The sequence below is a fragment of the Cricetulus griseus genome, chromosome 4, assembly GCF_003668045.3.
Source record: "Cricetulus griseus strain 17A/GY chromosome 4, alternate assembly CriGri-PICRH-1.0, whole genome shotgun sequence".
In the NCBI taxonomy this organism is placed as follows: Eukaryota; Metazoa; Chordata; class Mammalia; order Rodentia; family Cricetidae; genus Cricetulus; species Cricetulus griseus.
The window spans coordinates 150,348,569-150,374,722 of NC_048597.1; the positions used below are offsets into that span (position 1 = coordinate 150,348,569).

The following is a 26,154-nucleotide window of genomic DNA, read 5'->3' on the forward strand; positions in this document are numbered from 1 at the left end:
TTAACTATTCTTAGATCTGGTTCTTTTGTTCTGTGTGGGAACAATGCTCATGATTTGCCCTCCACAGAACACAAACTGTGGTCACTACTAGGTTGTTATATCTTCCCTATATATTCCAAATGGGTAAGAAAATGAAGGATGAAAAGAGAGTTGAGAAATTCTGTCCTGTTTCATTCCACTCATTTTTTTTCTATGATTTTTTTCTAGGAGTTATGTTAGAATTAGAGTACTTACATCAGTTATATAGACTACTTGTGATTTTGAGGATGCTTGTCTGTGCATGTGTGTGTGTAAGGATGTGTCATTTTTTCATAATTCTGTAGACTAGGCTGACTTTACACTCAAAGAAGACTATCTGCTTCTGTTTTGCAATGCTAGGATTAAAGGCAGGCATTATATTTATTTATTGGGGATGAATGTCACTTTATATCATGGTAACATCGAATTTTGTTCCACTGTTTTCAAGTGGGTCACTGTATTCCCAGTACATTTCCCAACATTGTTATCAGTTGTGCTTTTTCCTGCAATTTTGCATTTTTGTCTCCTCAGATTTCCTTGGAGAACAATGGCTGTGAAAAATGGCTCTTTGGTTACGGAATTCATTCTCTTGGGGATAACAGAAGACCCTGATCTCCAAGTACCCCTCTTCTTCCTCTTTCTATTAATATACATGACAACCATATTAGGAAATTTGACTTTGATCATTCTAATTGTACTGAATTCTCACCTTCACAGCCCCATGTACTTTTTCCTTCTTAACCTGTCCCTCATAGACCTCTGTTATTCTTCAGTAATTACACCAAAAATGTTGATGAAGTTCTTTCTGAAGAAGAATTCTATCTCTTACATGGGTTGCATGTCCCAGCTCTTCTTGTTTTGCTCTTTTGGCATTACTGAATGTTACATGTTGACAGCAATGGCCTATGATCGTTATGTGGCTATCTGTAATCCACTCTTGTATAACATTTCTATGTCTCCTAAGGTATGCTTGTATCTTATGCTTGGCTCGTATTTGATGGGGCTTTCTGGTGCCATGGTCCACACCGGTTGCATGCTTCGGCTGACCTTTTGTGATGGAAATATCATCAATCACTACTTCTGTGACATTCGTCCTTTGTTACAGCTCTCCTGCACCAGCACCTACGTCAATGAGATAGGACTGTTTACTGTAGCAGGAAAAGACATCATTGTGCCCACAGTCATCATCTTTACCTCTTATGGCTTTATCATCTCTAGCATCCTTAAAATAAGATCCACTGAAGGCAGGTCCAAAGCCTTCAACACTTGCAGTTCCCACATAATTGCAGTTTCTCTGTTCTTTGGGTCATGTGCATTTATGTATCTTCAGCCCTCCTCAGCCTGGTCTATGGATGAGGGGAAAATTTCGTCCATCTTTTATACTATCGTGATTCCCATGATGAATCCCTTAATCTATAGCTTGAGGAACAAAGATGTTAAAGTTTCCCTGAGAAAAACCCTGAGTAGGAGAATTATTAATCAGAATTCCATTTAACCTTTGCTTGTAGTTAAACCTCAGAGAAGTTATCAGTGCCTAGTACTGTTTGAATGCAGCTTTTTTGTTGTGTTTCTACCTACTATGTATTCATAAGCTTGAAGTTAGATTGCTTGCATGCTCTGTATTTGTTTTTTCTTTTTTTGTTTTTTTGAGACAGGGTTTCTCTGTGTAGCTTTGGGGCCTATCCTGACACTCATTCTGTAGACAAGGCTGGCCTCAAACTCACAGAGTTTTGCCTGCTTCTGCCTCCCAAGTGTTGGGATTAAAAGCGTGAGCCACCAATGCCTGGTCTGCATGCTGTGTATTTTTAAGGTATGCTTTATTAACTTTTTAAACATGCTTTGTCCTATAATACAAAGATTATTTCTTCCATCTTTGAAAACAATGCTATCTATGTTGCTAGTATGCCTTTGTGGAACAACAGTCTTGCCTGCCTCCTGAAATAAAATATGAATCTACCATAAGCTTGTGCTTTTCCTTCCTCCCCTGGGCATGAATACATCATTTTCAAATTTTGGTGATTTATATATACAGCTATCAGTGCCTTGACTGTTGCAGGTGTAAAGAGTATGTCATTCATTCTTCAAGGTCTGAAATGTTTTAAAAGAAGCAATTGCATTGATTTAGTTATCACTTGATATCATATATTTAGGATCTTTTCAACAGTAGATAGCGAAGTCTGGGGTCCTTTACAGTTGGGAATTTCAAAATCTTTATTTTGTTGTTCATTGTGTGAATTGAAATAGAGAAAATATGAAGAAAAATGATTATGCTGAAGTTGTTCCAACTGAAAATTACATTAGAATTAAATTTACCTTTGACAAACTCTCCCATACACCTCTACCTGCTCTCCTTCAAATTCATAAGCTCTTTATTTGGCAATTGTTCATATATGTATGTTTGTGCTTGCATATATATAGATGATTATTTGGTTCTTTTAATTTGCATTTGGAGGATGGACCTGCATTTTTGTGGTATGATCTGTGAAGACAAGTACATTAACAGAGGTGGATGTTATAATTTATTGGGAAAATTTTGACTTCTTTTCAATAATAATATGAATTCTAAAGATGGTTTCCTAATAAAACTCTGGATTTGATTAATTTAATTTTTTTGATGTTAAAGCTGAATACCAGAGAAGCAAAGCAGCCAAGCTACCACAAACTTCTCACCTCTACCGATGTTTAGACTGAAGGGGCGATCCTCCAAAGCTCAGATTACATCTCCAGACTGCACTGCTCCTCACCAAATCTCAGACTGCTCCTGAATCCAGACTGCATGAGCCCTGTTTCCCTTTTATACCGATTCACTGAATTTTTAGAATGATTCTCTGCTCAAAATTAGTGTTGGAACCAGCAGATGTATTCTGCAAGAAGGCTGATTAAATAAGAATTAAACAGGTGTGAATGTTAGTCATGGTATTTTAAGACAGTGGTTTCTCTTAAGCCAGTAGAATCTTACAGATTGAAGGAATTGAGCCACAAATGACAAAAGAAAGAAAGAAAGAAAGAAAGAAAGAAAGAAAGAAAGAAAGAAGAAATTTAAAAGTTAGCCATGATGTGGAGAAAAGAGAACATTCATAACTTGGTTTTCAAATTGCAAAGTGACTATTGGTATACTTAGAATACTTATAAACTTGTCAAACTTTTATCATTGCATAATTTCAGAGTTTGTCATCATCAGTCAGATGCATTCCAGATTAATTTGATGTCATGACTTATTCTTCAACTCAAATCATCTACCAATTTGTAGCAAAGGTAAATTTTACTATTGTTTTATTTCAAAGTATTTTCTTACTGTGGAAAATCAATAAAGTTAAAAGATACAGGTTGGATTTAATCATTATTGTAGCAATATGTTTTCAAAGTTCATTCACCCTGATTGAGCACTTGTTGTTTTAAAGCAAAAATAAAATTCTTATGCACGACTATACCATAATTTTTTCATTCATTAACTTATGCATAATTGGATTAATTTTACTCTTTATACATTAGGAATGATCATCTTATAAACTCTATTGATTTGTGCTCCTATATGTTTGACTTCTTAGTTTATGCATAATTGCCATATCATGTGATAATTATATTTATACCCATTTATAGAGCTAAAGATTATTTCACAATCTTGTAGTAACATTGGCTGCTTCAAAAAGTGGCTCAAACATTTTTTATTCCTAGAGTTACCATCAAATAACCTAAAGTGACTCAAAATTTGTCCTTAGATAGAAGTAATAGTTAAAAACCTCCCAATTTAAACAGCCTAGAACCATACACAATCAGTGCATAATTCTACCTTACAATAAAAAACCAATCTAACACTAATGCTCTTCAAATTATTCCATAAAAAGAAATTCAAGGAATATTTCCAAATCCTTTTATGAAGCCAAATTATTTCCCTGATACCAAAATCACACAAAGGCTCCTGAAATGTAATATTATATACCAATATTATTCATGAAAATAGATAAAATTTCTCCATAAATATATTAAAACAAAACTCAAGAACACATAAAAATTATCAAATATGATCAAGTTGAATTCATCTCAGAAATTCAGGGATGGTTCAATATATATTAATCAATAATAATGCATGACAGAAACTAAACAGACTAAGAGTAAAGCAAACCAAAACAAAACCAAAACAAACACACATGATTGTCTCAGAAAATATAGAGAAGACCTTTGATGAAATCCAATGTTCTTTCATTACAAAAGTCCTAGAGAGACTGGGATATAATGTACATACCTCAGCATGATAAAGGAAATTTACAGAAACCCCACAACCAATATCATCCTAAGTGGAGAAAAATTCAAATCATATCCACTCAAATTATGAACAAGACCATAAATCCACTCTTTCCATACCTCTTTAATATAGTACTCAAAACCATAGCAATAGAACAATTAAAGAAGTTTAAGTTGCTAAAAATAGGAAAGCAAGAAGCCAAAATATCTTTATTTGCAGATAATATTTCATGCATAAATGACCCTGAATACTCCAAAAAAAAACTTCTGCACCTGATAAATAATTTGTGAATAAAAATTTGGCACACCATACCAGTGACTTTCATATATACAAATGATAAAAGGATGAGAAATGTTCAACATTTTAGTCATCGGGGAAATGCATATCAAAACAACTCTGAGATTCCATCTAACACCTGTCAGAATGGCTAATACCAAAATCACAAGTGACAGCTCATGTTTGAGAGGATATGGAGCAAGGGGGAACACTCCTCCATTGGTGGTGAGAATGCAAATTTGTACAGTATTTTAGCAATTAATGTGGTGGTTTCTCAGAATGTTGGGAATAGATCTACCTCAAGACCCAGCTAGACCATTTTTGGGCATATACCCAATGGGCACTTGCTCAACTATATTCATAGCAGCTTTATTCATAATAGCCAGAACCTGGAAACAGTGGAGATGTGGCTCAACTGAAGAATGGATTAAAAATATATAGTATATTTACACAGTGAAGTATCACTCAGCTTTTACACAGAATGTCAGTCTTGGTATCCATCCTGTGTGAGCCATGACATCAGAAAATGCCATTGCATATGTATCAAGCATAGGGTTCAATCACAAATTAAGGGACAGGGCAAGAGTGCACATAGAGATCAAATGCCATTGATGTCAGAACATAACATTCACATATGACAAAAATAGGGTTGGTTCAAATATCCCTTAAAAGAAATGACATTCTTACTTAACATAAAGTTCACTAACATTTTGGGAGTAAACAGAGAAAAATACAGAGGTCTATAAAGTGCCGTTTAGAGTACAAAGTATTTTGAGAATGTGTGAATTAAACACAATTGATTTATCAAATACATATTTCCAATGCAGTAATGATATACATTATTAGAAACACAAAGAATAGAGCTATTTGGAGATCAGGCTGGTTTTTAAATCTACCAGACTAAATTTAGTCAACAAAGAGACATTTTCAGGGGCCATGTATCTCTACAAGAATATGCAGATACACTAAGATGATCTCATTAGAAAATTATCCCCTCTTCCTATGATGATACCTTCCCCACAAGTGATGTGTGGGTCAAGAAAACATGAGACTATCCACATCTGAGCACATAAAATCAAGCTGTACAGAGAAGGAACAAATTATCTCATGCAAAGATGGACAGTGTTTAAAATATGCAAATATAATTTGTAGGAAAAATGATAAATGAGAATAGATGAAGATAGAAGTACTATTTTCTCATGTAATCTGTTCCTTCACTGGAGTTATCCCCACAGAAGTAAAATGGGTCTTGACCACTTAAGGCTGGCCATAATACAGATTTATCTGTGGTACAGCCAGGAATGAGGCTAGTAGATTATTTTTTTAGTGCCCCAAATCACAAAGAAAATCATGAACGTACTAGAGTATAAGTCTTATCCAAGAAGAGGTGATCCTGCAACTTGTGTGGCCACTGTAGCTCTTAACAGTCTCTGTTTTCCCTACATACTTCTACTTGAGTTCATGGATCATAAAGATAGAAAAGAAATGGCATGTTGTAGCCTCGCATATTAAGAATAAAGTTCATACATGGGGGATTCAGGAAATGTATGCTTCAGTAGAACTCCAGAAATTCCTTTTCTTTGTTATTTAGTTAGTACTGAAGAGAAATTTTGGATTCCAAGGTTTTAGATACTTTGATTCTAGGAAGAGAATATAGTTAAGAGTTAATTCCTGATATACTCTAGAAATATTTCTGAACTACAGAAGATATTTTGTGATTACAACTTTCAGTATTCTCCAACAGCAGAGGAAATGACTTTACCATGATCCCCCATACTGCCACTAGATAGACAATTTGGCTTTCTTAATTTCATTTTTAATTGACATTTTTATTTATTTTATATACTGCCTATACTTTCCCTTTTTTCTCTTCTCCAGTTTTCTCCCCCTGACTCCCATCTACTCTTCTCCTCTACTCCTCCTCTGTCTCCATTCAGAAAGGAATAGGCTTCTCATGGACTTGAACAAAATATGGCACATCAAGTTGAGGTAGGACCAATCTCCTCCCTCTGTATCAAAGCTGGGAAAGAAAATACAGCACAGGAAATGAGTTCCCAGTGGTTATAATGTGACTTGAATTGTTTAACCTACTTGCTTATAAATAGGGTAGAAGTATAGTTACTCCATTCACAAAAGAATAGCATTTGAATATCAAAAGGAGTTGAGATTGTTGTATTTATAACTTGGATCATGGCATGCCTTTAGTTCTCTAGATACTCAAAATATTATGCAAGTTTTTCTTTAGGTAAAATACCCCCTCTTGTGAAGATGGAAATATAACCTCCCAACTTATCCAATTATCTTTTAAAACTTATTTGTGCATGTATATTATATATATTTCTTTATTTTTCTCTCATGTAATGCATCTTGACTGTAGTCTCCCATACTTCCTTTCCTCCTGGTCAGAATGGTACTCCCCTACCTCTCTCTGGTAGAAAGTCCTGAATACAAAGGACAACAAATGCTTGGGTGAGTGTGGGGAAGGGAAAATCCTTGTAAACCATTGTTGGGAGTATAGACTAGCTCAGTCAATATGGAAACCTCAGCAAACCAGAAACATATCTACCATATGATGTCTTATATACTGTACTGAGGGATGTCCTCAAAGGAGTTTACATCTTTCTAATGTAATACTTGCATGCTCACATCCATTCCTCTTCTATTCACAAAGGACAGGGAACAGAATCAACCTAGATGTCCATTACTTTAATGTGCTGGGGGTATAGGTCAGTGGTAGAGTTCTCACTAGGTCACATGAGGCCCCGGTTTTGACACTATCATGTAGAAATTATAACAATCCTTCTAAGAAATATTTGAAGAATTTCATTCAGCGATATTTATTGAGATAATAGAAGAGGTTAAAATGAAGTTCTATAAATTTGAATGGGAATACACTCTCTTTAAAACAGTATTAATATTAAAATAATTTTTCCCCAAGTCAACCTTCTGTTGCATGGATGTGCTTCTGTTGGGTATATGCCTAAGAGTGGAATTGCTGGATCTTGTGGTAGACTGATTCCCATTTTCCTGAGGGATCACCATACTGATTTCCAAAGTGGCTGTATGAGTTGGCACTCCCACCAGAAGTGGAGGAGTGTTCCCCTTTCTCCCATCATCTCCAGCATAAACTGTCATTGGTGTTTTTGATTTTAGCCATTCTGACAGGTGTAAGATTGTATCTCAGAGTTGTTTTGATTTGCATTTCCCTGATACCTAAGGATGTTGAACACTTTCTTATGTGTCTTTCAGCCATTTTAGATTCCTCTATTGAGAACTGTGTATTTAGTTCTGTACCCCTCTCTTTAATTGGATTATTTGGTGTTTTAGAGATTAGCTTCTTGAGTTCTTTGTAAATTTTGAAGATCAGTCCTCTGTCAGATGTGGGGTTGATGAATATCTGTTCCTAATCCATGGGCTGATGCTTGGTCTTGTTGATTGTGTCCTTTCCCTTACAAAAGCTTCTCAGTTTCAGGAGGTCCTATTTATTAATTGTTGATCTCAGTGTCTGTGCTACTGGTGTTATGTTCAGGAAGTCTCCTATACCAATTCGTTGAAGGGTATTTCCTACTTTCTCTTCTAATAAGTTCAGTGTGGCTGGGTTTATGTTGAGGTCTTTGATCCACTTGACTTAAGTTTTGTGCATGTCAGTAGACATGGATGTATCTGCAGTCTTCTACATGCCAGCATCCAGTTATGCCAGCACCATTTGTTGAAGATGCTTTCTTTAATCTATTGTATACCTTTAGCTTCTTTGTCAAAAATCAGGTGTTCATAAGTGTGAGTTAACATCAGGGTTTTCAATTCACTGACTCTGAACTGACAGCAGGGGAACCTGCATAGGACCAAATTAGGCCCTCTGAATGTGGGTACCAGTTTTCTGGCTTGGGCAGTCTGTGGGGCCACTGATAGTGGGACCAGGATTTATCTCTAGTACTTGAACTGGCTTTTTGTAACCATTCCTTATGGAGCAATACCTTGCTCTGTCTAGACAGAGGAGGGAGGGCCTTGGTTTTGCCTCAAAGAAATGTGCCAGCCTTCAATGACTAACCATGGGAAGCCTTCCACTTTCTGAAGAGTGGATCATGGTGGGGTGGGGGAAACATGGGTAGAGCAGGAGAAGGGGGATTGGGAACTGGTATATAAAATAAGAAAAGATTTTTTTAATATAAAAATGTTCAAAAAAAGAGTATAAGAACCATAGGGGATGGAGGACACTGGGAGAACAAGGGCCTCAAATTTTCTATAAACTTGCAGTGACTGAAGTTATATGGGCCTGCATTAGGGTCTCTGCACATGTATGACAGATTTCAGTTTGTATTTCTATGGGAATCCTGAGTGTGTGAACAAGTGGGTCTATGACTCTTGTGCCTAATTTGGGCTCTTTTCATTTTTTTTTTGCTCATTTGCCTTGCCCTAGTACATTGTGATGGTATTTGTTTTATATTATTATTTTTATTTTGTAATGTTCTGTTGCTACCAAAAGGCTGTTCTTTTCCAATTAGAGAGAAAGAGAGTGGATATGAACAGAGGTGGAAAGAGAAATAAAGAGAAGGGGAAACTGTATTCAAGGTATATTGTGTGAGAATCAATTAAAGGAAATAAATAAATAAAATAAAATAAAAATAAATGTATTAGTACCTATAAAAATCATGAACTCATGGACAATTGTAAATGCAGATGTTTTAGTCTGAATGCAACATTGATGGGAAAAAGATAAAACTAAAGATTCATAAAAATGCACATGATTCCACTGCCCTCCCATACACTGTGTAGGAAAATCTCGATCTAGAATGGAAAGTCTTGCCATAGTTATTACATTTTTTTAATGTTTTAAGTGGATAAACTAAAATGACTCTTGACTATAAATACTTCATCTACTCACATTGATTTACAGAATAGAAAAACTCAGATGATCAGGAGTAATGTGCAAATAATATCTATGCCCAGGATTCCTTGACTGTGCAAAAAAAGTCAACTTTGGTGACGTTTTGTTTATATTGCAGATAAAATCCATATGGGAATCTCATATGAAAGTCAACCATGATTCAATGATTCACATGTCTCTGGATCTTTCATTGAAGCAAAATTTTCTTTATTGTCAGTTCACTTAAGCTTTTTAGCCTATGCAGAGACATGTTTCAGTCCTCACAATATTTTCAGGAAGTTCCAGAAAAGATAAAAGAAGCCATGGAAAGAAGCTTCCACTGGCTGCCCTTTACAGCCTGAAGCCTTATTCACTCTTTACTCCTTGATTTATCTGTTCCCAGTCTACTTGGACCCAAAAATGTAAACTGTCTTCATTTCTCGATAAAGCAATCTTCATTAATTGAAACACTATTAATGCATAGTCACTGTGAGTGTGAAAGATCATGTGAGATTAATAAAGCAAGAGAATTATTTGCAATGCTCTAGAGAAGAAAGTTAAGATTCAGATAGTAATATGAATTTCAGAATGCCTCATTGGGTCTTTATAGGAAAAGGCTGTTATTTACACACTGTCTGTCTTCTTGGCTTTTTCATGACTGTTAATGGCCCTCTTTTTCCCAGATCTTCTTCTTTTGAATCACTAGACTCTTAAAACATTCAAATTGTTCCATTTTTAATTTTGTAGATGAACTCAACTTCCTATTGCAAAAATCGTGATCATAAAGGAAACCTGGAACCATTATGAAATGCTACACTTTCACTAAGCTATTGATTACCAATAAATAATATCTATTGCATTGACAGTTGAAAGGGATATGTTGCTTCCCAATGGACAAAATACAGAAAAACAATTGAATCAGTAGTTTGAGTTACACATTCATGAAACTACTTCAAATGAGACAGTCCCAACATAGAGTGGTAACTGGCATCCTAGTGTTACTTCAGTTGATCATTGGAGGAACTGTTTTTGATCATGAAAAGAAGAAAGATAAATTTGTAATGAATTGGGGGAAATGAGTAAACTGTTTCATTGGTATAATTTTTAAATAAGAAAGAGGTGACAGAATGTTAGATATGACAAAATTGAAGAAGGCAAACTCTCAAAATATTAAACAAAATGTAGAAGACTCAAATTTATTTTCATAGTACAAAAGAAAACCTAGGTTTCATAATTATTCCAAGGATTTCTACCTGCTCAAAACAGGAAAGAAAGGTAGAATATTTTCTAGAATAGAAAAAAAACAAAGGTAAAATCTACAGCTGAAATATTACCCATTAAAGGAAACTATTCCTGTACCCAAATATGAGGTATAAAGACAAACCTATCTAGTCAAAATTTCCAGCTGCTCAGGGTTTTCCTAAGGGCAAATTTAATATCTTTGTTTCTCAAGCTGTATACTAAGGGATTCAACATAGGAACAACATTCGTGTAAGTGACAGAAGAGATTTTTGCTTCATTCATAGACCCAGCTGAGGAGGGTTTGAAATACACAAATGCACCTGAACCAAAGAACAGAAAAACAGCAAAGACATGGGAGCTGCAGGTGCTAAAGGCTTTGGACCTGCCCTCAGAGGAACTGATGTGGAAGATGCTGGAAAGGATAAAACCATAGGAGACAAAGATAGTTGAAGTAGGAACAATGATGCTGATGCCCCCAAGAACAAAAATTACGAGTTTGTTGACATAGGTGCTTGTGCAGGAGAGCTGGAGCAAAGGAGGAATATCACAGAAGTAGTGGTTGATGGTGTTGCCATCACAGAAGGTCAGTCTCAGCATGCATACAGTGTGAGCTACAGCATTGGAAAATGCAATAAAGTAGCAACCAAGCATGAGATTCAAACATAATTTAGGAGACATAACAACATTATACAACAGTGGATTACATATGGCCATGTAGCAATCATAGGCCATTGAAGTCAACACATAACACTCAGAAACAACAAAGAAGGAAAAGAAGAAAACTTGGGTCATACATTCCATATAAGAAATTACTTTCTTCCTTAATATAAAGTTCATCAGCATTTGGAGAGTAAACACAGAACAATAAAAAAGGTCTACAAAGGACAAGTTAAAGAGAAAGAAATACATAGGCGTGTGGAGGTTAGAATTCACCACAGTTAGAATGATCAAACACAAATTTCCCAATGCAGTGACCACATACATTGTCAGAAACACAAAGAACAAGGGCATTTGGAGTTCAGGCCGGTCTGTTAATCCTACCAGGATGAATTCAGTCACCAAGGAGACATTTACTGAGTCCATTCTTCTCTAAGGGAATCTGTGAACATACAAAATAGAGCTGCAATAAAGGATGATCCACACCAGTCATGGATTCTTCCTAACTATCGGTGCATGTTGAAAATGTTTCTTCTAGCCCAGACTAATCATGTAGAATCAGCTGCTTCAGCCACAGAAAATGATCTGAAGTGAGAAAGCCAATGGTAATGAATTTAAGTATCATTTATTAAAAGGAATACACTAAGAAGTACTTAAACTTCTCCCGTCTCCTGCCATTCTTCATAGCATTCTCCTTACAAAAATAAAATTGGAAGCTGATGCCTGGAAATTAGAGTACAGGTTGGTGACACAGATTCAACTTTGCTGTGGTGTGAATGAAAAACATGCACCTGAACTAAACTAAAGGAACAAGAATGGGACAGGTAGAAAAGTTTTCCTGTTCTCATGTCACAAAGTCACGCATCTGGAAGATGTGAGTTGAGATCAAGCAGGAGAACTGTAGTGGAGATGTTGCAACTTCATTAGCTATTAATGATTAATGCCTCTTAGCCCTCTCTGATCCACCTTAATGCTTTATTCTGCAAGTTTCACTTGAGTCTCATTGAGCACAGAAAAAGGAAGACATGTGCTGAACCCATCACATATTAAGAAGATTTAAAGTATATGGATTCAGAAGGGAAATGAGGTGGAGAGGATCTCTGAGGAGCTGGGAAAGAGGAAAATGCAATTACAATATATATGTGAACTACATATTTTCTACAAAATAAAAATTAAAGCAAATATTAAGTTAAAGATAGAGAGAAATAGATCTGTTACTCCACCCGAAATTCAGATACTCACCCATTTTACTTGTAACCTTGAAGCTTAATGACTTTTCCATTTACTTCTGTTCATATGTATAAATAATTCAAATTCAAAGGATTCAGATATTTCAATTCAAAGAAGATAGACCTAAAACTTAATTTTCCTGGGCCAATTTCTGAATTGGATAACATAATTTGTGATTAAGACTTTGCGTCTTTTCTGTAAGCAGAGAAAGGCCCTTTAACTGCAGGATGTGTGTGTTTATAAGCAGGGCAGAAGAAGGTCCAGGCTTTTCCTCAGATGAGATCATTTATATTGAAGAAGGAGCTGAGGAAATTGTATTACACCCTGCATCACAATCCTAGTTTCCTGAGGGACCCACAATTATACTTATCCTTTCTATTCTCTAAAGAGAAAGTCCACCGCCAGTGCTGAGAGAGATAGACTCTGGCCTCCACAATTATCTTGAGATCTGAAAGGAAGTCTGAGTTTGGGGTTCTTTCTCTATTGCTTCCTGAAGTTAAGTTAGAATTATCCTCAGGTTCTGCTGCCGACTTACTCAGTTTTGTGCCTGAAAGTTATAGATTATTATCACAAATCACCTCCATTGCTGTGCTACCAGCATCATCAAAGATTATATCTAAAAAAGTATATTCCTGAAAAAAGAATATAAGAGGAGAAATACTAACATGGTGAGGGGGCACTGTTAAGATGGACTCGACCAAAGATGAAGAACTGAAGACAGCTGAAGAATGTTGAGAAAGTTATAAGTAACAATATTTAGGGAAAAAACACATACCAGATGCTTATTCAATATCAAATGGTTAGCCATGAACTCTTATAGAATTTAATGAGAATGAAGACACAACATACTCAAACCTATCAGGTACTTAGAAACCAGTGCTAAGAGGAAAGTTCATAGCACTAAATGCCCACATGAAAAAAAAAAAAAAAAACAACAACTGGAGAATAGTTACAATAGAGAATTAACAGCACAATTGAAAGCTCTAGAACACATGGCAGCAAACTCACCATGGAGGAGTAGACACCAAGAAATAATCAAGCTGAGGGCTGAAATCAATAAAGTAGAAACTAGGAAAACATTACAAAGACTCAATGAAACAAATTGTTTGTTCTTCTAGAAAGTCAACAAGTAGACAAACCTTTATCCAAACTAACCAAAAGGCAGAGAGAGAGCATGCTAATTAGCAAAATCAGAAGTGAAAAGAGGGACATAACAATGGACACTGAGGAAATCAAGAGAATCATCAGGTAATATTTTGAAAACCTGTACAACACAAAATTCGAAAATCAAAAGGAAATGGAAAATTTTTTAGATAGGTATCACTTACCAAAATTAAATCAGGAAAGGCAAGGCAGCCCACTCTCACCATATCTCTTCAATATTGTACTTGAAGTTCTAGCTAGAGCAATAAGACAAAAAAAGGAGATCAAGGGGATACAAATTGGAAAGGAAGATGTCAAACTTTCACTATTTGCAGATGATATGATAGTCTACATAAGTGACTAAAAAAAACTGTACCAGGGAACTCCAACAGCTGATAAACACCTTCAGCAAAGTGTCAGGATACAAGATTAACTAAAAAACAAAATCAGTAGCCCTACTATATACAAATGATAAATGGGCTGAGAAAGAAGTCAGAGAACCATCACCATTTACAATAGCAACAAACAACATCTTGGAGTATCGCTAACCAAAAAACATGAAAGACCTGCATAGTAAGAACTTTGAGTCTTTAAAGGAAGAAATTAAAGAGGATACCAGAAAATGGGCAGATCTATGCTCTTGGATAGATAGGATCAACATATTAAAAACGGCAATCTTGCCAAAAGCAATCTACAGATTCAATGCAATTCCCATCACAATCCCAACACAATACTTCACAGACCTTGAAAGAACAATACTCAACTTCATATGGAAAAACAAAAGAACTAGGATAGCCAAAACAACCCAGCACAATTTTTTTAGGAACTTCCGGAGGCATGACAACCTCTGACTTCAAGCTCTATTATAGAGCCATAGTCCTGAAAACAGCTTGGTATTAGCACAAAAATAGACAGATAGACCCATGAAATCTAATTGAAAACCCTGATATTAACCCACACACCTATGAACACCTGATTTTTGACAACAAAGCAAAAGATATACAATGGAAAAAAGAAAGCATCTTCAACAAATGATGTTGGCATAACTGGATTCAGACATGTAGAAGATTGAAATTATATCCATATCTATCACCATGCACAAAACTTAAGTCCAAATGGATCAAGGACCTCATCATAAATTCAGCCATAGTCAACTTCCTAGAAGAGAAGTTAGGTGGTACCCTCAAACAAATTGGTACAGGAGACTGCTTTCTGAATATAACACCAGTAGCACAAACACTGAGATCAACAATTAATGAATGGGACCTCCTGAAACTGACAACCTCCTGTAAAGCAAAGGACACAGTCAGCAAGACAAAACTCCAGCCCACAGAATGGGAAAAGATATTCATCAACCCCACATCTGACAGAGGGATGATATCAAAAATATACAATGAACTCAAGAAGCTAGCCACCAAAACACCAAACAATGCAATTAAAAGTTGGGGTGCAGAACTAAATAGAGAATTTTCAACAGAGGAATCCAAAATGGCTGAAAGACACTTGAGAAAGGGGTCACCATTCTTAGCCATTAGGAAAATGCAAGTCAAACCACTCTGAGATACCATCTTACTCCTGTCAGAATGGCTAAAATCAATAACACCAATGAAAATCTGTGCTGGAGAGGATGTGGAGAAAGTGGAACTCTTCTGCCTTGCTGGTGCGAGTGCAAACTTGTACAACCACTTTGGAAATCATTATGGAGGTTTCTCAGGCAAATGGGAATCAGTCTACCTCAAGATCCAGCAATTCCTCTCTTGGGCATATTCCCAAAGAATGCACACTCATACAATAAGGACATATGTTCAACTATGTTCATCGCAGCATCATTTGTAATAGCCAGAACCTGTAAGCAATCTAGATGCCCCTCAACGAAGAATGGATAGTGAAAATGTGGTAAATTTACACAATGGAGTACTACCCAGCAGAAAAACAAACAAACAAACAAACAAACAAACAAAAAAACAGAATCTTGAAATTCACAGGCAAATGGATGGAACTAGAAGAAACCATCCTGAGTGAGGTAACCCAATCACAAAAATATAAACATGGTATGTACTCACACATATATGACTTTTAGACATACAGCAAAGGATTACCACTCTACAATCCACACTGCCAGAGGAGCTAGGAAACAAGGAGGACCGCAAGAGAAGATTGCAGAGACCCTTGAAGAAGGGATGGGGACAAGAACCCCTGACCAAAGTGGCAGCCTGGGGGGAGAGGAAGGAGGTGGGAAGGGAAGAAGGAAATGGGGGAGAACAAGAGCACTGGGATAGGGGAGGAATAGAGGAGAGCAAGAAGGGAGCTGCCTTGATAAAGGGAGACAGTACAGGTTTGGAGAGAGGTCTGGCACAGTGAAAATGTTAGGGGATTCACAGAGATGACCCCAACTACGTATCCAGGAAGTGGTGGAGAGGATGCCATTTATGCCCTTCCCCTATAATGAGACTGATGTCTACCTTGGTTACCATTCCTAAAGCCTTCATCCAGTCGTTGTTCAAAGTAGAAACAAGCACTCAGAGCTAAGCACTGAACCATACACCTGGAACCCGTTGTGGAGATTGAGGAGGGATGAGCAAAGGAGCTAAGATGGGGCTGGAGAAACCCGCAGAAACAGTTGACCTGACCTAGTGAGAGCATGGAGAACATAGTCATAAATCTGGAGAAAGAGCTTTGGACCAAACCAAGACCTCTGAATGTGGGTGCCAGCTAGGAGGCAAAGACAGTCTACGGGACCTTTAACAGTGGAGCCAATCTTTAACCCTAGAGCACAAATGGACTTTGGGAGCCTATTCACTATGGAGGGATAGATACTATTGCAGCCTAGGTACAGCAAAGAGGTCCTAGGCCCTCCCCCAAATGATATGACGGACATTGAAGGTCCCCATGGAGGGCCTCACTATCCCTGGGGAGGAGTTGGTGGGTGGGTTGTGGGGGGTTGGTGGGGAACATGTGAGAATGGGGGGATGGATATGTAAGTATGTGTAGTAAATTAAAGAATAAAAAAGAAGTAACATATGGACTAAAGGGTTCTATTTATGTATTTAGGAATACATATGAATATATGTAACAACAAGTAAGGAAATAGAAGTCTTGAATTTTAGAGAGTCAATGGGGTGTACATGGGAAGATAGAAAATATTAAATAAATAGAAACCCTAAAAAGTTTTAATAAAAAAGAATAAAATAAAATATAAATGAATCACTTTTCCAATACCCATTCTTTATTCCAAGCATTACCCTATTCACCAACAAGCCTCCTCTAAATCAACAAAATTAATCACCTTTTTTACTTTTATTTTTGTTGATACATGCATATATGCAAAAATATGAAAATCAATCCAGGATCTATAGGGCAAGCATCATGTTTTTGCCTCCTTGTTGTTAATTTTAAAAACACACATGTAATTTTATATGTATGTATGAGATTAATGTAATGGAAATAAAGAGGGCTAATAAACAGTTGGTTGTAGGGCCAAAAAATGAAGTGTGAGCAGATAAGCAGGAAATTTGATCATTGTGTCCTAGGATTTTACATGGAAATCTTAAGTCACATATTACTATTTAAAAATAAATATATACAATGCTAAATTTTAAAGATTAATAATCTTGATCTTGAGTTATACATTTAATAGAATTACATGATAAATATTCCTTTATAAAAACTTCAAGTGCTTTTCTGAAATATAAGACATCTAAGGTAATCTAAAGTAATTATTTCAATATTTGAAAAGGTAGAATGGCATAACATTTGTATTCTATTAGGAAGACTGCAGACAAACATTAAACACTTGGAAACATACAAACAGAATGTATTAAATATTTATATAGCTCACATCATGCAATAAAAGTACATTAATTATACAAGCTTTTGTATGTTCTAACCTGAAGGACATTTTCTTTTGTTTCTGCAGAATCAAGAAAACTGTGATAGTTAAACTTGGCATTTCTACTGAAATGTAAGTTATACACAACAATGATGAAGCAGATTGACAGGAGGCTTGTCTAGTTTATGAACCACTGCAGACGTCTTCAAGGAACTCTGATGCTTTCAATTTTTTTTTTGAACAAAGCTTAATTCCTTACTATTTGCTGGACTGTTTGGCTTTAGTTCCTACAACTGAGACTGGAATAAATTTGAGAGTATACAACATATGTCAGGCTTCATTCATTCTAAAGAGTATCTAAACATACCCCCATGGGTATACAGATTTACAAAAAGCATTCTTAGTAAAAACTTAACTAGTGGGGTTTATTTAGATACTCTGAAAACTGTATTACTAATTTTAAAGTACTATCTTCAAAATTTCTCCCTTCTGTCCAACAATAACTGAACCCCAGTGAATGCTGCTGTTCTTAAGATACTGCACCACTAATCCCCAAGGGTATGTCCTCTTATATGCAATTGAAATCCTGAATGAGACTCTTCTAGCATTGCAAATTTTATACCTGTTTCATGCTGAAACATTAATAATTTCAACTTAAACTTATTTGTTCCATTTGAAATGTATGAGCTCCTTTTTAAAACATGAATTTTAGTAGCTATTCAAGGTTCCTTACATTTTTAATATATAAAAGAAAATTAAGTTGACCAAATGAAGACATCACCATCTTAAACTTAAAATAACAGAAGGGCTAACTGGCAGCCCAAGCCATTTCATTCAATATAGACAGACAGAAAGACGGATCAGTAGCTAGATACAGAAACAGACAGACAGACAGATAGATATGAAGATATGGTTATATCAGTTTATTAATTGAACCATAAAAGTCAACATTGACTTTCTTCATGATATCAATATACATATCCTTTCCATTATAGCTAAACGAGTATCTGTACCATTTGGAACCTGCCAATATTGGTGGGTTTCCTACCCTATGTAAGAAAGGTCAGGTTTGGTGGACTTCTCAGAATGCTCAGTCAACACCTTCCACCATTCTCAGTGTGGCTGTGTCTGCCCTGTTAAAAAGAAAAAAAACTGTAAGATCTTTGTCTTCATTGTCTTCTACACTAACTTAAAGTAAAAATGTGACATGACATTGCAACACTGTTTTCTTTCATTTTCCTTATTTGCTTTTAATTAATATACTCAAATATTTTCAGTATAAATTACAAACGTCCATTTACTTTAAGTGTATCTAATGAATCAACTTTCATTAGCACTTTATTCCCATTGACAAATCTGCAGAAAGAGAATCTGTAGTACAGCTGCTTGAAGTTACAACAGAACTTTATCATTTCCACAATTTCACATCCTATGGGACATGTGTACTATTCTAGAATAATATTAACATAATCCTTGGCTGTTTTCACTCACTTTCATTAAGAATATTCATATATACATATGAATATATATATATATATATAATATATATATATATATGAAAATACTTCTTCAAATGATCAAGTAAATCCACACTAGAGTTGCATTTTCATTTTTAATTTGGTTTCTAATTCACACTGGTAACATGTCTTTGAAATTGTAATTTAGGACATCTGGTCTCTTCTGTACATCCTCCAATGTAAAGTATCTTCTTCATTTGCCAGTATAACAGATATGTCAGGCTCCTTAAAGACTATCACAAATACCTCATTTTGTACCAGCATACAATGTATTATGTTCCTGTTGGGTGGGTTTTGCATATATAGATGCAAGTATACCAGCACAAATGCACTGTTACCATCTGTTTACTGTATGTGCAGGACACCAGTGCAATGAGATATTCAAGGCACTGAATTAGAAATGAAGATACTAAGTGATGTAAAGTCCTCCAATGTTTGTGCTTTGGTAATTTTAATATTGTGAAAGTGGTCATCATACCAAAAAAAAAAAATCTACAGATTCAGTGAAATTCCCATTAAAATCCCACTGCAATTCTTCATAGAAGTGGAAAACTCATGAACACATCTCCCTTATAGAAACATATAAAGTAACTCAAGTGAATATTGACTTGTATTCTGGTATAATTTATAAGGATTTCTGAAATAGCCTTGAATAGTGTAATTTACACAAAGAGCTGATTATTATAAAATAAAAATATTCATGAACTCTGAAGGGTTAAACATTCCCTTGCCTAGAATAGTAAACCTTCATTTAAGATATGATCTGTTATATGATAATAAATAAGCACACATTTGTCATAAGTATATGAATTTTCCCTTTAAAAACTGAAAAAAAATTCATATTTCAGAAAACTGCTTCAGAACTTCAGTGGGTAATGACTTTGCTTCACAAGCGTTAGGACCTGAGTGAAGAACCCGAGAATCCATACAAAGATGAATGTGCTGGCTAAAATCTATCATCTCAATGCTTCAAAGTTGAGAGGAGAAGAGGAGAGGAGAGGAGAGGAGAGGGGAGGGGAGGGGAGGAGAGAGGAGGAGAGGGAGTAATTCTGCAAAGTGAATGGACATGTGCCAGGAGCCTGGGAAACACATTATCCTTTCCCTAAAACCAGATGGAAAAGGAGGTCTGACACCCAAATTATCCACTGATTTCCACATGTACTTTGTGGTACACACACACACACACACACACACACACACACACACACACACACACTTTGTTTTTCTCTCTAAACCCCATACACTACAAACTTACACAAAGCGACAAATCATATTAAAATAAATTTCTTTAAATTATTACCAGTACTTCTACAGCAATTCTTCTTTAATTATATTTTTTATATCTATATGTCTATGGTTGTATAAAAAGTTTCTCAGTTAAAACATTGTTGAAAGGGGAGAAGCTTAAGAATCCCAGATCTAGTCCATGGTTGGGTAAGTAGAGTCTATACAGAGGGTAAGTAAATACTGATGTAATTGATATAGGTTGGTTAATTTTGTCAACTTGACACAAACTAAAGTCACCTGAGGAGGGGAATCTTAACTGAGGGAGTGCTTTCATCAGATTGGCTTACTTGATTTTGGAGGTAATTTCTTGGGGAGCATTAGTTCTGTATAATGCTGCAAAGAAGGATTACAAATAAAATGAATAACCACACAGACAACAGCAAAGCCACTCAAGTGTTGCTTTTCCTGGACATTACAGGAAATATTTTCATTACTGGAGAAAGAAACATAAATTTATATTTATATCAGGAAAGCAATGAAGATTTCTTTAGAATTATTCTTAAATATGACGTTACTAGCTTAGTGCATGTATAAATGATAAAGAAGAAAAAAGACATACTCCTAAAGGATCATTGAAGTAGTCCCTCCAGGTGTGATACAAAGAAGCAAACCACACAAAGAGATAAGAATGAACACCCAGTACACATTCACTTCATTAACCAGGATCAGACTTTCCAGGCATCTAATAACAGATGGTTCATTACTGATATATTTAAATCCAGTATAATTTGGAAAAAAAAATTTACAGGTCTAATAAATTGCCTTGCACAAGGAATCATAATTGCACTGAGGTTCAACTCAGAGTACATGTCATTTATTCCAAGGAATGGGTTCTAGGCTACCTATACTAGCTTAAGGGCCTAAGGTCTGGCCTGGTCATACACACAGTGTTGAGATCTTAGCCAGCTCTGGTCCTAATTGTGAGAGCCTACAGAGGCTGGGATAGAGGGATCTGGCTATAATGGTTGTGTAGATTATTCTCCACTTCTGGTCCTGGTTGTAGCAACTTTATATGTTCTGGACCAACAGCTAACACATATCATGAGGAAGTTAAGCATTTACAATTCTTAGCTTTCTGGATGGAAAAGTAGGTTTTCACTTTTGCCACTGGAAAAATAATCCTGTGTGCTTAATATTCCTGGTTTCTCTGGAGATCTATGGGCACAGGGACCTTCATGCTATGCGCCCAACAGATCATAAAGACATTTTACAAGACTCATATGTCCTCTATTTTGCTACAGAAGACACAAAGTTAATTTTTTTTTCAAGAGAGGGTTTCTACGTGGCTTTGGAGACTGTTCTGGCACACACTCTATAGACCAGAATGGTCTCGAACTCACAGAGATCTGCCTGCCTCTGTCTCCAGAGTGCTGGGATTAAAGGCATGTGCCACCAACACCAGGCTCAAAGTTAATTTTATACAGCATGTATATGTATTTCAGGTTATTGCATTTTATATTTTAAATATTCCTAATAATTATATTAATTCAATAAATTGAAATTATAAAAATAGATATGTATAAAATTGTAAAGAAAATAAGTAGAATAAACTGTCACTGCTGAAGTACTGTAATTGAATACAAACTATCTCTGTGCCCAAACAAAAGGCACCCAACATATATGTGTTTTCTCTTGATAAACATTTTATCAGGGCAACTTTAATATATTTGTTTCTCAAACTATTGATTCATGAATTTATCCTGATTGGGACCCACACTTAACACTTATTGACTTACTGGTGGACACCCAACTAAAACTATGCTGCCCTGTATCCCAGGATACCACATTTTTCTATGTTTATTGGCCATTTGCAAGGTCTTCCATTGCATGTATTTTGAGACATTTGCCCACTTATTAAATGGTCTTTAATTTTTACATATTTTGTTATCTCTATAATCTGGACATGGCTTTATTTGGTATATGTCCTACAATTATTCTTCCAGTCTGATACACCTAAAATATTTTATTGATATAAAGTACTCACTTTAATGATTTTATTTGCTTTTTCTTCTATATTTTATGTTTTTTGAAAGATGACACTTAGCCTGCCCAATCATATATTCCAAAGAATTATATTTAAGTTTTTATGTATGATTTTGGCCCATTTTAGAGGAATCAACATAGTGCATGCTTTCTTTATGGGTATTTCTGATTTCAGAAGAAATTATTTAAATTATTTTCTTTTCCTTATGAAATCAGTATGTTGATTTGTTGTAAGTCAATGAAATACTTCCATGAAAATCTGAGTATTCTATTCCACTCTGTGGATTTGTGTATTTTTACAATTAAAGCAATCTGTTGTGAGTATATCATCCCCATTTTGCATTTATTCCAGGAATTATCTGTGAAATGCAGCGAGGCAGAATCAGTGGGAAAAACCTCAGCTCAGAGTGAAAAATCTTATATGTAAAAGAGACATGGGGGAATTATGTGGGGAGAGTTCATAATGAAGACAGTTCTGAAATCGTTATTAGAAGGATCATAAGAAGTCTCCAAAGAAGCATTTCCTGTTAGAAGGGGCTCACTATGTGGAGATGCTGGTCAGCTGGTTAATACATACCAGAAAATGAACTGATTCATTTGAATAAGACTGTGTGAACTCTGGTGCTTTTGAGACATAACAAAGTGAGCAGAGTCTATGTGAAGGAGACTTGGCTACAGATTTACAGCCAGAAATGCTTTCCATAGTTGCCTCCCTGGATGGGCAGCGGAGTAGATTCTATAAGGCACAGTTGTTTATATCCAAAGTTAAATTATTTATTATATTTTATTATTACTTCCAGTTGTTAAAGTTTTCTGTGTTATCCAAACAAGATATATTGTTTCTATAGATACTTCCTTATCTCATCATTACCTAAAATCTTAAGAGTATGGTTGGGAAATTTATCAAAGAACAGAAGAATATGGCATAGCTTCTGTGCTAAATATGATTGTTATGATACAAGGAATAAGAATATCAGTAACAAATTTAAACACAAAAACAAAACACATAAATGCCACATTAGTATTAGCAAAGTATCTCACTAAAGACAGTAGCAAAAACTAAGATTCTTTAAATTTAAATTTTAGTTCTTTCTATTCTGATATTTCTAATTAGGATATGAATCTGCTATGAACTTTTATCACAACTTTCTTCAATGCTATTTTGACATCCTTGTTCCTCAAGCTGTAGATCAGAGGGTTGAGCATGGGAACCATATTAGTGTAGAAAACTGAAGAAACTTTTCCCTGCTCCATAGATTCAGAACGATTGAGGTACATGAATGCTCCTGATCCGAAAAACAAAGAAATGGCCATGACATGAGAACTACTGGTACTGAAGGCTTTTGATTTTCCTTGTGTGGATTTGATATTGAGAATGTTGGCAAGAATCAAAACATAGGAAATGAGGATGGTAAAGCTGGGGACTGTGATGTTAATACCCACAACTATGAGAACTACAACCTTGTTGACAAAGGTGCTGGTGCAAGAAAGTTGGAGGAGGGGCAGAATGTCACACAAGTAATGATTGATGACATTGTCATTGCAAAAGGTCAGTCTGAGCATGCACCCTGTGTGGGCAGAGGCTTCAGCAAATGCCATACCATAAGAAGCAGAAGATAACACAGAACATACCTGAGGGGACATGGTAACATTATACAGCAATGGATTACATATGGCCACATATCGATCATAGGCCATTATGTCAACATGTAGCCTTCAGAGATGACAAAAAAGAGAAGGAAAAACAGCTGAGTCATGCACCCAGCATAAAAGATGTTATTCTTCTTAGAGACAAAGTTCATCAGCATTTTTGGACTGAAGACAAAAGAGTAGCAGAGATCAATGAAGGAGAGTTTGAAGAGAAAATAGTACATGGGGGTGTGCAGGTGAGGATTGAGGCTAATCAGGGTGACCAAGCCAAAGTTTCCCACTACTGTAACAATATAGATCATTAGAAACAGATAAAAGAGGGGCAGCTGGAGCTCTGGATGATCTGTCAACCCAGCAAGAACAAACTCAGTCACCAAGGAGCCATTTCCAGCCAACATGCTTATCATTGCAAATCTGGAGAGACAGAAAAATATTTCATTGGCACACATCCTTCTGGTCTGTTTCTAAGCTTTAATCCATGGTAAAAGGACTGAGATAATTGAAGTTCTCCTTTGTTTCATGGCATCCAAATGTACTTCCATACCCTATCATGTTTTAGATGAATATAACTTGTATCTACATGAGTTATTTTTCTCCTTACACAAAAATAAAGAGACAGAATAGTCCAATAATGCCTGCTGGAAAACCTAGTGGGGCTCCCTTCAAAGTTTTCAGGTTGTCCAACCTTTCACTTCCCATTCCCTATTTCTGCTTAAACTGCTTACTGAACAAATCACTTCTCCAGTAATTGCCAGGATGTGAGCTTTGTTGTTGAAGAGACCTGCTCTTTCTCTGATTCCCAGAAAAAAATCTGTACTAAACTATTGGGCTCCTAGACATCCTACTTCAAATGTCCAAGGAACCAATCTTCGATAATATGGATGGGGGAATATCTGTGTTACCTTAGATTCACATGAAACCACATATTCTATTCCTACACATTCTGTTCCAGTGTAGCTTAAATTAGAGAGTGAATGCAGTTCTAAACATGCCTCCAATGGTATATTTGAGAAGAAAAGTTAATGAACATTACAGTGCTTGATATTTGTAAATGAATTTGTAAACAATTTTTCCAAATGTATTCTTGTGTAATCTTTCTGTTTGCGTGGCACACATCAAAGTTTTATAAAAGAGATAATCTTTCCTTACTGGATGCCGATACCTTGTTGATGTGTCACCTGATGTGGCCATTCTTGTCATGCTACCAGAGTAAGAATGAAGCCAGATTCAAATGAGACACAGTTACGAAGTAGAGCAGGAGCCCTACTGGAATTTCTTGTTGATTATAATAGCTGCCATTTAACTGCATGGGTGAAGGGGAGAAATTGGGGCCAGAAAAATAACCTCTTTCATACAATTCAGTGCTGACTCTTCATGAGTCTCACCTCTGTTAACCTGGAAAAAATGGCTTGCAATTGTCACAGCTAAGCTGACACAGCTAAAGAATCTTCTTTTCTTTAATCAGGGTATCCCTCACAATTAGGATGTTATGGGAGTCACTATGAGATGTAGCTGAAATCTGTAGTCAAGAATCTACTGAGAGGATATGAAGGAAAGCAACATACCAGACCTCAGAGACACCACATCCTAGAGCACACTGAACTGGCTTCCAGGTTTTCAATCTTTTAGACCTCATTAGAAATGCATGTCCCTTATGCCATCTCTAAGGTGATCAAATAGGAAGAACAGAAATAATGATGTTTGTGTTTCTACCCCAATTCCTGCTAATAGAGTTGAATTATTCACTGGGGATGAAACAATCCCTAGGGTGCACAAATATGGCGTCTATAAAGTCATTCATAACTATATAGCTAAACTATTTTATAATTCTAATATGAACTATATTAGAATTATAATTCTACTCTATTACTTTTAGTGTACAAAGTAGTTTTTAATACTCTTTTATAATAAATTTAACATCTTGAATACCATTATTCAATATAATAATAACCCCGCTTATTTCATAAGCACAAAAATTTCCATTCAACTGTTTTCTTTTTTTTTTTGGTTTTTCAAGACAGGGGTTCTCTGTGTAGCTTTGGAGCCTATCCTGGCATTTGCTCTGGAGACCAGGCTGGCCTCGAACTCACAGAGTTCTGCCTGCCTCTGCCTCCCGATTGCTGGGATTAAAGGCATGTGCCACCAACGCCCAGCCCATTCAGCTATTTTTGATGACAAATATCACCAATACAAAATAGTGGACTTTGTATGACAT

The 26,154-nt window shown here is 35.9% G+C and overlaps 3 protein-coding genes across 3 annotated transcripts; 1 reads left to right on the forward strand and 2 right to left on the reverse strand.

Annotated features, from left to right (window-relative positions):
• Positions 1–565: 565 nt before the first annotated feature.
• LOC100772019 (olfactory receptor 145) lies at positions 566–1,513 on the forward strand. Its single transcript, XM_027412251.1, has one exon. It carries the CDS (start codon positions 566–568, stop codon positions 1,511–1,513), a length of 948 nt encoding a protein of 315 aa, XP_027268052.1.
• A 9,280-nt stretch (positions 1,514–10,793) lies between these two features.
• LOC100772302 (olfactory receptor 8B3-like) lies at positions 10,794–11,726 on the reverse strand. The gene has a single exon (XM_027412252.1). It carries the CDS (start codon positions 11,724–11,726, stop codon positions 10,794–10,796), a length of 933 nt encoding a protein of 310 aa, XP_027268053.1.
• An 11,673-nt stretch (positions 11,727–23,399) lies between these two features.
• On the reverse strand, positions 23,400–24,364 carry LOC100772889 (olfactory receptor 147). The gene is given in 2 exon segments (XM_027412253.1): positions 23,400–23,989; positions 23,992–24,364. Coding segments are annotated over 2 exon segments (945 nt in total). The 5' UTR covers positions 24,347–24,364.
• Positions 24,365–26,154: the final 1,790 nt, after the last annotated feature.